This window comes from Microcebus murinus, chromosome 4 (genome assembly GCF_040939455.1).
Source record: "Microcebus murinus isolate Inina chromosome 4, M.murinus_Inina_mat1.0, whole genome shotgun sequence".
NCBI lineage: Eukaryota > Metazoa > Chordata > Mammalia > Primates > Cheirogaleidae > Microcebus > Microcebus murinus.
This window is the reverse complement of record NC_134107.1, coordinates 99,305,792-99,318,792: the sequence shown is the minus strand read 5'-3', so window position 1 is coordinate 99,318,792 and position 13,001 is coordinate 99,305,792. Positions and strand designations below refer to the sequence as shown.

The 13,001-nt window shown below is 53.2% G+C and overlaps 1 protein-coding gene across 2 annotated transcripts in view; it reads right to left on the bottom strand.

Annotated features, from left to right (window-relative positions):
• Positions 1–13,001, bottom strand: part of GRIK4 (glutamate ionotropic receptor kainate type subunit 4) — a 418,916-nt gene that overhangs the window by 96,403 nt on the left and 309,512 nt on the right. The window contains exons 9-10 of one of the 2 annotated variants that reach the window (XM_012773499.2): positions 10,658–10,810; positions 9,695–9,799 (exon numbers count right to left, since the gene is read on the bottom strand). In XM_012773499.2, coding sequence (XP_012628953.2) covers positions 9,695–9,799; positions 10,658–10,810 — 258 coding nt within the window. Of the gene's footprint in view, positions 1–8,827; positions 9,800–10,657; positions 10,811–13,001 lie in introns of those variants that run through there. The other variant, XM_076002592.1, reaches the window with a different exon arrangement.

Sequence of the window (13,001 nt, the reverse complement as noted above, 5' to 3'; positions counted from 1 at the left end):
GTGGTGAGTGCATGGTGGAGTCCCTAAATAGGAAGACTCCTCTGCATATCCCTCTCCCACCTCCGGGGAGCTTCACAGTATTTGGAATTAGCTGCTAAGGAGAGGATTGATCAGAGAGCTCAGGCACGCTGGAGATGTCTCATCTTCCAAGAGCATGACACAGTCAGGGCATGCCTGGCTGCATTTGGGCAACTCGCCAGGTGGAGGAGTGTTTGGGGAAAGCAGCTGTCCTAGTCACGTAACTTTGAGCTCTGAGTGGCAGGTGCCAATTAAACTAGTGGTTTTAATGAATCATCGGAGCTGAAGGAAGCCGGTCACTCACCATCCTTCGGGAACCCAGGACACTGGAGTGAGTAGCATGCTGGCGGGCAGGGGAGGGTGTGACTTCTGAGTCTTCAGGGATGGGCCGAGGGTGGCCTATCCCTACCTATTACTGCAAGCAGAGTACTGGGGGCAGCTAGCAAGTGCCTGGGCCTTACTGGGCTCTGGGAAGATGGGGAAGTTTAAGTTTGGGGGTGCTAGCAGCTCTTGTCTGAGCAGTGCCATGCCAGGCAGGCCTCTGAGGAGCTGTGGACTCTCTCAGGAGTGGAGCTACAGCTTCCTTTTCTCTTGGCTTCACACCTACCCAGAGCACTGCCAGGGGGGATGGGTAAGGCTGCCACGTTATGGAGCAGGGAAGGGACAGAGGAAGGAGAGAGGCAGGGGTTGGGGAGGGCTGTGGGGAGGCTGTTCTTAAGTCGGGAGGGACCTGCTGGCAGTTTATCTGCGCCAAGCTGGGCGCCAAGCTAACCCTAACCCTAACCCTAACACTAACCCTAACCCTAACACTAACCCTAACCCTAACACTAACCCTAACCCGCTGATCTTTGCAGCCCTGTCACGGTTAGGGCAGGGATGACCTGATCGTCCCTGCTTTGTCCTTCTCTCTGCCCTGAGCCAGGCTAGAAGCAAGATTCCAGGAATGCTGCACACAAAGACAGAGAGATATAGAGACAGACGGCTCCCTGAGAGATGACAGGGCTAAAATTTTCACAATACAGTAGAATCCTCAAAGCACAGCTATAAACAGTGTTTCATTTTGTTCTCACAATAATTTTATGATGCACACAAAGCAGATATTATAATGATCATCATCCCTACTTTACTGAGAAGGAAATTAAGGAAAAGAATGCTAGAAACTGCCAGGGCTGGGACTCCACCCTGAGCCTCTGGCCACTCAGCCCCACACACTCTTTCCGCTGCCCGAGGCTGCCTGCCCCCCACACAGCTCCCTCTCACCTCCCTGCACCCGTCTTCCTGCTCTCCCCACAGTCGGCCCTGCCACACACCCAGCACCCCTGGCCCCTGCCTGCCCCCTCTCCCATCCAGGCCAGCTGAAGCAGGCTGCTTCCTGGGACTGAATTAGCAGCCCCGCCTCTTCCAGCTCTTCTAGCCCTGAGCTGGCTGAAGAGGCGCAGAAAGGAGTCACTCGGAGCTGGCAGGCTTCCCCGGGCTGATCTCAGGCAGAAGCGTGATCGGGCACATTACAAGAAATAACGTTTAAAATGCAGCAGCACTTCAAAACCCTGCTCCTCTGCCCAAAAGCAGCCCCCGGTTCGAAAATTTAAGTAGCTCTAATTTGTTTGCTGGCTGATGTGTGAATAAGCTTCTGCAGTCAGTGAATTTTCCATCAAAGCGGATAGGCAGGAAGTCCCCCAGCTCTGGGAGAATGAACCAGACATGCGTGGGCCAGGGAGGCCGGAGAGAGAAAAAGCCCTTCAGGTCACGCCCTTCCAAAGCCAGCTCCCCTGCCCCTTGACCGCGGTCCTCGGGGTGGGCAGGAGAGCCTGATTCGCTCACAGGAGAGGGTGTTTTAATGAAATAGAGAAATACTGCCCTTAGGGGACAGATAAGGGGAAGGGAGAAAGGTGCCAGTGATTACAGGGGCCTTCCATTCCGAATTTTCAAATTCCAGCTGCCGGTGGGGGTTTGTCTAATAAAATCTCTCCTAATGGCTCTGGTGTCCTCATTGGCTATAAGCTCCTTCAGGCCTAGAGGGCACATCCGGCGTGTCCCCTGCACCTCTCTCCAGGCCCCAGTGACGTGGGCCCCACACGCCCCAGTCCCTCATTCACTCCTGCGCCCACTCTCCAGGCCTGCAGTGGGCACCACTCGCTCTCAGCTGGGCAGTGCTGGCCCCGCACTCCAGGCGTCCCCATCTGGGAATGCTGCAGGAAGAAGCAGGCACTGGATCGTATAAACGGAGGGTTTAACCTGCACTTGCGGGGACTGGGGGGTCAGGGGAGTTTTGCAGACATGAGTAGGAGCAGCCAGGTGAGAAATGGGGCAGGCACAGAAACCTGTGCGTGGGTGCACAGGCACGGGCTGGTGAGACAGCCTCGAGTGTCCAAGGCGGACACACCATCTGGTATCGCAGGCGCAGAGTATCTGGGGGCGAACGCAGGGGAGAGGCTCAAAGGTGGGCAGCGCCCAGCACGTGTCACCCAGAGAGCAAACAGGGGCCAGCGAGAGGTTTTAAGCCCAGGAACCCTGCTCTCAGAGCTGCATTCCCTGGTAGGAAAGTTGGACTAGCTGACCTCCAGCTCTAAGAACTCATGATATTCTATGAGATGTTGTCAACTATTTTAAACCTCTTGCCGATTCCCCTTCTCCCGACTCCTTAATTAAAAGGAAGAAATAAGTGACTTCTCAGTAACCTTCAAAGCAGCCCCCAAACCACCCATCTCTTCCTCTACTCGCTCCACCCGGATCTGCCGCCTCCGTAGAGTTTCCTCATCAAAGGCAAAGTCGCTCCCTCCGGCTCTGGGGGAGCTGCCCGCCCAGCAGCCTCCCCGGCTGGCCCACTGAGCTCTGTCCCCCAGCCGAGGAGCTGGCACTCTGGCTGCTGATTCCCAGCAATCAACCCCACCCCCGCTCCAGCGCTCTGAGCTCTGAGCCAGGTCCGGGCAGAAGCTGCTTCAAAGGATCTGCATATTTATGGTAAACTCCTTCCTCAAATGGAAAATGTATCAGGCAGCCGCAATCACGGCATTCTCCGAGCGGCTTCCCCCACTGGCAACCTGTCTGAGCCTTAATAGCGCTTCTCCCTAGTGCAGCTGGGACTGGCAGGACCTCTCCGGGGACAGCCCTACGCCCTGCTCAGTATCCCTCCACGCCACGGGAAGGCAATGTCAGGGCAGAACCCCATCCGACAGGCAGAGCGTTCTCATGGTTTTCTGTCATCCTACGTACAACGTTTGCTTTTGAGACGGGGGGAGGGGTCTGGAGGTGGGGACAGGAGTGAATCCCACCAGCAGGTCTGCTTAAATTGCCATCGGAGCAACAGAAGTAGTTTCCTGGGGTTCCCAGCTGCTGAGGGCCACGATGAGAAATGCAGCTGCCTTTCCGCCACTCGGGGTGCCAGCGAAGCAAGCTCTGCCGCTGCCAGCGCTGGAGGAGCCTGACCCCCCCGGCAAGGGGGCAGAGCTGCCTCTGCGTGGGCTGCTGTCAGGGAAGATGGCAGGAGAGGAGATTAAAGGAAGGCAGCCTGACCTCCTAGCAACGGGTGGGGACCTTGCAGGAACTTCAGGAGGATGGAGACGGATTCTGTGAGCCTTCTAGAGCTGCGGCCCCCAACCCCCGAGCCACGGCCTGGTACTGGTCTGTGGCCCGTCAGGAAACAGCCACACATCACCGCCTGAACTCCCTACCCGCTCCGCGACACCGCCCGCCCCCCGGGGCCATGGGAAAACTGCCTTCCATGAAACCAGTCCCTGGCGCCAAAAAGGTTGAGGACACTGAATCCCTGAGATTTTAGTTTGCAAGGGTGACTCAAAAGAGCCATCTCATCCATCCTCCTGCCTCTGGTCAGAACTGCACTAAAATCATTCCAGAGAACCAGATCCTTGAAAGCTGAGGTTAGATCCATTTTTTGGAAAACAAAATATGGCTATCGGCTCACTCACAAGGCTTTTTACTGGTCCGTTCCTGGCCAGCCCTGCCAGTTTCTCTATCTCCATAGGAACAGAGTGAAATAAATCAGCGGTCCAAGGAAAGCGTGGCTCAAGTCTAGTTTCTATGAAAAGTTCATGTGAAAAGAACCCTGTGTATTTGATGGGGAAGGAGGCGAGTGGAATAACTGATTGATCCCAGGGCTCAGAGTTCAGAATGAATAGAACATTTGAAAACAAATTCCTGTAAGCAAGTTAATGCAGCAAATAGAAATTTAGTGTTCAGTTTGAGGAAACTGATGATCCTGCAGTGTTGATGATCAGCTCTGTGTGTTCAGCCCATCTGGATCATGGTGTCTGATTGGGCCTTGTATTTTAATGGACATCTAGACAAACCCAAAAGCATCAGTGGGAAGAGATTTGGAAGGTATGTCATGTTGGGAATAGCTATGGGTCACTGCTTGGGGGAGGAAAAAACAGAGGGACCATGACAACTCCGGTGCTGTAGAGTCAGCTGCAAATTTTGCTGTTCCCTAAATATTATGAGCTTTTGAAGGGACCATGACTCATTTGTCTTGCATTTCCAGCCCTTGACACAAAGAAGGTGGTCAAAAATGTTACGCTAAATTCAGGAATGAAAGAATGAATGGATGAAGTAAAATCAACCTATTTTTAAATAGGAGGAACTAATAAGAATGAGGAAGCAGACTGTTCTGAGTTGCTCTCTGGGGCAGAATTAGGAGGCAGATTTTGACTCAGTGCCTCGAAGATTTTGGAATGCGTTCCTTGAGAGGTGGTGAATTTCTCAGCCCGGGACATGCTCAGGGAGACGCTGGGTGGCTGTCTCTCTCAGGAGCATGGTGGAGAACATTCTTGCATCGGGTTAGAGGATTGAATGAGAGGCCTGAAGTTCTCCTCCAACATGTTCTGGGGCAACTTTGCATAGTGGAAAGACCTTAGACTTTGAAGACAGCTAGACCTGGCTCAGTTCTGAAGTCTGGCACTCACTGGCCGTGCGGATGTGGATACAATACTGTATCTCTCTGTCTCGGTTTCTTTGCCTACAAGATGAGAGAATAGCTTTCATGCAGGGTTGATAAAAGGATGAGAAATTTTAAACACATATATACGCCACTCAGCATAGCACATCACGTAGGCGACAATAAATGGTAGCTATCATGATTATGTCAGTAGAGCCAGCTTTATATGTAATCACAGGCAAGCACCAGAGTGTGCCATGCGAATTCAGTTTCAATAGTCCTTGGGTTCAGCCAGATGAATGGTTGAGGGGTTTCCATCTTCATTGCTCAGAGAGAGAAAACTGAGTTACCCCCATTGTGATATACAATTAGCCAATAGAAAAAATTGAGATCCGCATCTTTAACTAGGCATGTCAGACCTCCAAGGCTTAATTAGAGCCTGTTAAGCCATTTCCGATCCTCAGATGAAAGGTGTGCTCATCTTATTACAGCGCTAACAAAGTCGCTCCGGGGCTGCTCAGAATCTCTGATCTTTAGACCAAGTTAAATGAAAAAAATTAAGGGCCTTCTAATGCTACGCTTCTTTTTCTCCTAGCCTCTTTCAAAGAGGATTTCTCCAAAATCAGAAAGGAAGACTATACTTTCCTAATGCTACCCAGGGCATCTTCTGGGGAATGAGAAGAGAGAATATGGGATGGAGAATGGAGATTTCACACAGGCAAAAACTGAGGGATGGAGCTGACGTGGCACTGTGTACTTTTATACCCATAAATAAATAATTGGGAGATGGTCCAGGCTCAGAAATGTCACTTACAGGACACGATAGGGCATATTTTCCCCCACACAGTCTCCAGTGGAAGTTCCAGAGAGTCCCAAGATGGAAAACCCTCTCCAAACAGAATCACAATAGTAATTTTTTAAATGGTAAAAAAAAAAAAATAGCCCCGAATTCTAAAATGCTATTTTTAAAATGGTAATAATCCTTTAATCAGCCACCGGCAGAGAACGTGGTATTTGGTTCAGACATTTTACCAATTACAACCCACTGGGTCCCTGCATGGTGCTTTCTAAATAATCAAACCCAGCTCTTAATAGTCACTCACCCAGACGGGAAGAGAGAGAATAAAACCAGAGCCAAATGAGAAGACGCCATTACTAAAGAGAGCCCAGCCCAGCAGGTCATTAGGAACCAGGAGCCATCCTGGTCTGCAGCAAACCAACAGACCTGGGCAAAAGTGTTTTGGTTTGGGGGTTTAGGGGTTCCAGGAAAGTGAGGACCAGACAAGAGTGGGAGGCCCAAGAGCATGGGCTTTGGAGTTGGACAGACCTGAGCATAAATTCCAGCTCTGCCTGAAGTCCTTGCTAATGGGAGGACAGGGCCAAGTTCCTCACCCTCTCTGCGCTTCAGTTTTCTTATGAGCAAAATGGGAATTTATCTACCTTGAAGGGTCATCCTCAAGATTGAAAGTGATTTGTGCCAAGTGCCCACGTGCTGTCTGGTATGCGAAAGGCGCTCAGAAGATGTTATTTCCTTTGTTCCTTGTCACTGTCCCCTCCCCTGCCAGCATCGCCTTGGATGGAACTGGGGGAACACCAAAGCAGAGATGCTGACACTCCTCCCACCCCGGAGGAGAAGCCCAATTAATTAGCACCCCCTAAACCATTTCTTCATCCTGTAATAAGCAGGGGAAGGACGCCAGTCAAGAGGCAAAGATCCTGCGGTGATTGGGAAGGGACCTGGGGACCAGCGCTGCAAAGCCACCTCCGCGCCAGGACACATCACCCGCTTGTCACTTGGTGCCCATGGCGCCGGCACCAGACAGGAAAGCAGCGGGACACTCCCCAGATTTGTTGAAGAAAAACGGGTAATAAAGAGGACAGTCGCCATCTACTTCATAAGTCCAATCAGGAGTGTTTGTCCCCTAGGGTAGCGGAAGGTCAAAAACACCATCGTATAAATGGTCACTTCTGCAGCAGACTCCATTCAACATTAGCTCAGAAAGATGGGAGTGGGATGCAGGGAGGCCAAGAAACAATTCCACGCGTGGAGGCTGCGGTTCACGGACACTCGTCTGCCAGAGCGGTGACCGTCAAAGGGTAGTCTGTGGGCTACACGCGTTATCATCCCCTACCTGGTTGCTAGTTGGAAATACGCAGATTCCTGGAATGCAGCCAGTTCGACTAAATCAGGATTTTTATCCCTGGGGCCTGGGTATGTACGGATTAAAACAAGCACCCCCCGTCATTCTCTTTCAAATGAGCACCTACGTTTGAGTAGCCTGTCCTGGTACCCCCCAGTGGTGCTGCTGATGTAGAAGCCGCAGCCCAGTTTGGGGCTACGTAGGGGCTGGAGCCCTTGCTGGCCCGGCCTGGGGGCTGACCATGCTGTTTCTTAGCGACTCAGGCAATCCCGTGGCCTCTCAGCTGCACCCCCATCACCACCTCCACTCCCCTGGGGAAAGCCCCATTTTCTCTTGTTTTCAGACCACTTTTCACTACTGGCACTAGGTTATACATGTGTGTGTTTGCCTATTGTCTGTCGCCTACTAGAATACAGGCTCCACAGATGCACACTTTCCCCGTTCTTAAAAACATCTACCTAGAAGACAGCCTGGCAGATAACAAGCACTCGACAAAGATTTCTTGAAAGAATGAATGAATGTTCTTCCCTTCACATCCCCCAAGGATACTGGGGCTCAGGGGAAAGTCTGCCTGACAATTTCCCCACAGGCTGGCAGCTTCACTGGTTCCAGGCATTGTGAGCCCAAGGGCACAATCTGAGTTTAATAACCTAAATTTGCACTTACCGCCTTCTCCGCCAGCCTCCCTCACCACACCGTGAGCTCTCTCTTAGCACAGGGGCCGGGGCTTTTTCAGCTTTGTTTCCCTCTGGCCCCAGCACAGGACCTGACACATAGTACATGCTCAATAAACGATTTATTAATAGATGAATGAAATGCCATTTGGGGATATGCTATTCCCATAGTTTCTGGCTGCCTACCTAACTCTGCCCCTATTTGAGAAGTTATGAAAAATGACAGCTATTGTTGTGGCTGACAGACAGCTCTAGCCCAACTCTAGGAGTTGTTGGCAGTGTTGGCACCTGGACCCAAGGTTCCTCTCTCTGTCTGGGACTCTTTCCTCTTACTGCATTGTCTTCCAAGAAGGGTGACCTGGTGCTGTGGCCCAGCGTAATCACTGGCCTCCTAGAAAGGACTCCACTGGGCCTTGTAAGAAAGGCTGATTGGAGCCTCTCAGATGCAGGGGCAGAGTAGCAGGAGGCAATGTGACAGGGCCTCCAGGGTCTTGGGTTCCATCACAGTCACCTTGATGCCTGATGACTGCATCGGTTCCTGGGCCCTACCTTAGACGTGCCCGATCAGGCTCCTGTGAGGTGCAGTCTAAGGATCTGCATTCTCAGCAAATTACCAAGGTGATTCTGATGCACAATTTGCCATAATGTTTAACAACGTGGACTTTAGAGGTAGATATATATCTGAGTCCAAAACTAGTTCTGTCAATATTCATTGCTTAAGGACAAGTCAGGCAATCTCTCTGAGCCTCAGTTTCCTCAAGTGCAAAATGAGGATTAATAAATAGTGCCTATTTTGTAGCGTTAAATGAGAAAATATACATCACACTCTTAACATGGTATAAGGCCCATGGTAAGTGCTTAATAAATGGAAGCTGACCGGGTGTGGTGGCTCATGCCTATAATCCTAGCACTTTGGGAGGCTGGGGCAGGAGGATGCTTGAGCCCAGGATGCCACTGTGCTCCAGCCTGGGTGACAGAGCAAGACACTGTCTCAAAATAAATACATAAAATAAAATAAATTTAATAAATGGAAGCTGCTGGGATGATGGTGGTGGTAGTGGCGGTGGCAATGATGATAATGGTGCTGCTGATGATTGTTCATTATCTCCTGGAAAAGGCAATCGGGCAGCCCCTTCAGTGGTGGGCTCCCTTGTTCAGCCACTCTGACAGTCAGGGAACTCCTCACTCTGCCTGCTTCCCGCTGTGTTTAGTGCCTGGCTTCCTACTCACCAGCCTTCTCCAAGGTTGGAGAAAGGCTAGCCGAATGACAGGGAGTTGGTTACTAGGGCGATGGCGAAGGTGGGAGGCTTTCAAAGGGACATTTGGAGTGGCTGTCAGATCCTGGTTTCCTCTGATGGAAGGGGATGGGAGAAAAGGAGGATGAGGTTACTGGAGAAGAATGAGCAAAAGAGCAGGGAGCTGAGAGGAGCTAGGGGGGACAAAGCGTCCCTGAGATGATGGAGCAGACAGGTAGCAGACGGGAGAGGGTGTGTGTGACAGGCACGGGGCGTGGGGGCTGAGGGTTGGTCAGAGGAGAGCTGGCAGGACAGACCCAGCATGCCTGCCAGTGCCGGAGGGCTTCCTCAGCCCACGTGGGCCCAGTCTGGGCCTCCCCAGCAGGCTCCCTGGAGTCGAACACAGGTCCCGGGGTTAGGGGGAGACTCAAGGGATAGAATAATCCAAAAGAGTAGACAAGGCCTGAGAATTCCTTCCTTTTCTGACACTCCCTTCCCTCCCCTCTCGCCCCACAAAGCATGAGTGGGGCACGGTCCCTGGCCCACGCTGGCTGCTCTGGTGGCAGGAAGGGGCAGGCCAGCGCAGGCCAGGAACCTTGCGCAGGACGCAGGACATCTGGGGGATAACTGGGAGCAAGAGGCCGTCCTGAGCGCCGAGGAGTCAAGGACATGCACTGGGAACAGAGACAGGGACAGAGGGGGGACCTGCCATCAAGGCGGTGCAGCCGGCCTTACCTGCCGAAAACCGTTCCTCGTGAACTGCAAGATTTTCAAGGCATAGTTGGACCTCTGGCCTTTGCTGTTGAATTCAATGTGGCCGGTGAGACCTTCCAATTCTACCTGTCCAAGAGAGAGTGAGTTACAGCACCAAATAGGCCCCGGGTTCCGCCTGGCTCCAAGCAAGCATTCCACGACGCAGGGGCTCCTTATGGTGCCCAAGAGAGGGGAAGCCTTCAGGAGCCGTTCTCCAGCCCCTCTCCACGACGGCGTCTGGAGAGGACAAATGTGCTGTCCCTGGAGACAGCACAGACTTGGCTGGGGCTGGAGGAGAACGATGTCCCACAGCCAGCAACCCCCTACCAACTGCACAACCAGCACAGGCATGATGCTAACTTGAGGTCACATGCCCACCTGCCAGGGCCCCGGCTGCAGTAGCACTTGTGCTCTTTGGGCAGCTGCTCACCCAGCCCCAGGCCTGCCAGAAGTCAGGAGGAGCCTACACTTGACTCTAAAGGCAAAACCCAGGATACTCGGCACCAGGCTTCTCTGACAAGGGACATCTTCTAATGGGGTAGAGATTCACATCCACCCAGCAGACGAGGCACAGCTGGGGAGGAGAACGCTGGGAAAACCCAGCGCCAGGCTGGAAGTTCTGAGCCAGCAGCTCCCGGAGGGATCTGTCCCCAGCAGCACTGCCCTTCCCCCACTGTGCCGAGCTTTGCTGGGACCATGGCGGCCCGTTAATAGTCTAGGGCTCAAGGGCCATTGCCTTCTGAACAAACTTCTACGGGTTCTCAGCGGTTATTAGGGATTAGGGAAAAATTTGACTCATGATCCAGTCGACCGGGGCCACCGTAGATCACTGACTTATCTGCGATCTACCAGGGAAGCTTGGGGTTGGGGGGTTCTTGAGCCCCGAACAGAGTGTCCCGCCCCTCAGGCTGGGTGTGGCCGGGCAGGGCCTCCGCCGCCCCTCACCATGCGCAGGTAGTTCATGAGGCTGGTGCCGTGCTGCCAGATCTGGGCCGAGCCACAGGACAGGGGCTTCACGCCGATCTCCTGGCTCCGGTTCAGCTCCTGCACTGCGGTCACCACCGCGTAGACGGCATCGAACAGCAGGGCGGAGGAGAGCTGGGAAAGGCCGGGCAGCAGGCAGAGCGAGGCAGCGATGGGGAACAGAGGAAGGGAGGGAGGGGAGGGGGAATAAGAAGAAGGATGGAGGAAAAGAAAAGGGAAATGAGGGTCACACTGGCCCACCTCCTGTCTCTGGGCCAGTTCCACCTCGGCTAACAGTTGGGGTGCTCGCCCAAGGCAGACATAAGACATGGTGGCAAAGGCTTCCCTGGGATTGAAGCATCAAGCTACCCATTGGGTCGCAACCGATTTCCAAGGCATCCTCTTCTCTCTTTGCCCCAGGGAAACAAGCAACTTCCATTGCTCCCAGGAACCCCCAAGAAGGGAGCAGGGCTGCCTATCTCAGGAAGAGGAAAGGGACCTGGCCATTCCCCTCAGATTGGCCCACTCTACCAGTCTCAGCTGAAGGTCACTTCCCCCTGGAAGACCCCACGATATCGTTTCTTCCCACGTGTACCTACTGTCTACTTTGTGCTGTTTAACTTGATGAGTGTGTAGTGCATGAAGCGCGAGGCAGGTTCAAAGCTCAAAGGTGAGTAAGACGCTATTCCTGGGATGGCGTGCAGTAGGATGGGGAGGGAGGGGCGAGGACACAGGACACAGATCAGGGTAACGTGAGACTGTGTGAGACAGACCCACAAAGGTCTGTGGGGGCAAAGGGGGAGGTATCTGGTTGGATGTTCAAGAAAGTATTTCCTGGAGGACACGGCACTGGGATGGAGCACTGAGGACTCTGCAGATGAGTTATTGGATACGGGGTTGGGGTGCAGCCGGAGAAAGAGAAAGGCACTGCAGAGGGGGCGCTGCAGGGCAGAGACCAGGACGGGGACAGTGTGGAGCACACCTGGAGGGAGCGACACATCAGACACACGGGCAGGGGTCAGGGATCATGCCGTGGAGGACCCAAAGCCAGGGAGGAGGTCAGGGCAGTCGTGTGTCCATATTTTCATCTTCTCTGTTAAACTACCAGCTCCTCAGCGCGGAGAACTTGCCTGACCTTAATCTCCATATGCTGCACAGCATCTATCATGGGACCTGGCATGTGGTTGGCCCCCAAGACTAATTTCTTGGCTTGCATTGAATTAACTCCTGGCTGACAGCTGCCCACTACCCAGTGAGTTAAGGCAATGTGTGCAGCCTCTGGGGAGGACAAGGCTGAGGTGCCTGGGTGGAGGTGGCAGGAGCAGAAAGACAGAAGACTCTTGTCCTTGGGGAATGTGCAACCTAAGGAGAGAGAACCCTCTCTGTGTTCATGTACACAAGGTCTCTGACAAGAGAAACCTACTGAGTGTAGACTACACAGTCAACGCTGTACTGAGGGCCTGGGGGTGCCCAGGAAGGCAGGTGGAGCCTCCTGGAAGGAGTGGTGTTAGGGGGCAAGAAGTCAACCATCGCAAGGCAAGTTCCTCCACTGACGCGTGACATTCCACCACTGGCAATTCAATACTGCCCCTTCCAAGCCTCCCCTTTAGACCGAAGGCACCCTCGTGAGGGGCTGCCGGAGCTCTCTCCCACGTCACAGACTCCTTACAACCCGCCTCTTTCCTGGCCAGGCCCTGGGACACTGGCCCCTCCAAGGTCAGAGGGAGCAATGCCATCGTGGGTATTTTCAAGCTCTCTAGACAGAGCGAGAACCAGCAAGGTGCAGAGTAAAGCAATTGAAGACACGAACACCAAACCCAGGTTCTGGATTCCGGTCCCTCACTTATGTGCTGAGTGACCCCGGGCATGTCACTGAACCTCTCCACGTGAGCAACGATTTCCATATCTGTAAAAGAGAAGCAGCGGTCCCTGCCTCCCCAGTCTGTCAAAATGCTGTGTCAACTAGAGGCCTTGGGGGCCAGCATTCCTGAGGGCTGGGCACCCCAGGTCCAGGTGTGGGCAGGTGCTCAGGAAGCAGGCACTGGCTCAATGAAGGCTCCAGAGAGTCGCAAGAACAGGCAGCTTCAAGGGCAGAAGGCAGACTGGGTGGATTGCCTTGTTTCCTGCCTGGTTTTGCTGCCGGTTGGGCCAAGAGGCCTGTGATAGCAACTGGGTGAGCTGACTTTGGATAATCTCTTTAAAAGGCAATTACAGAGAAAATGAGGCAATAAAGTTGCTCCAGTCCAAGTTCACCTGCAACATAAAACTACCTAGCCAGTGTGTGCTTTCTTCCTTCCTCCCTCTCTCTCCCTCCCTCTCTTGCTTC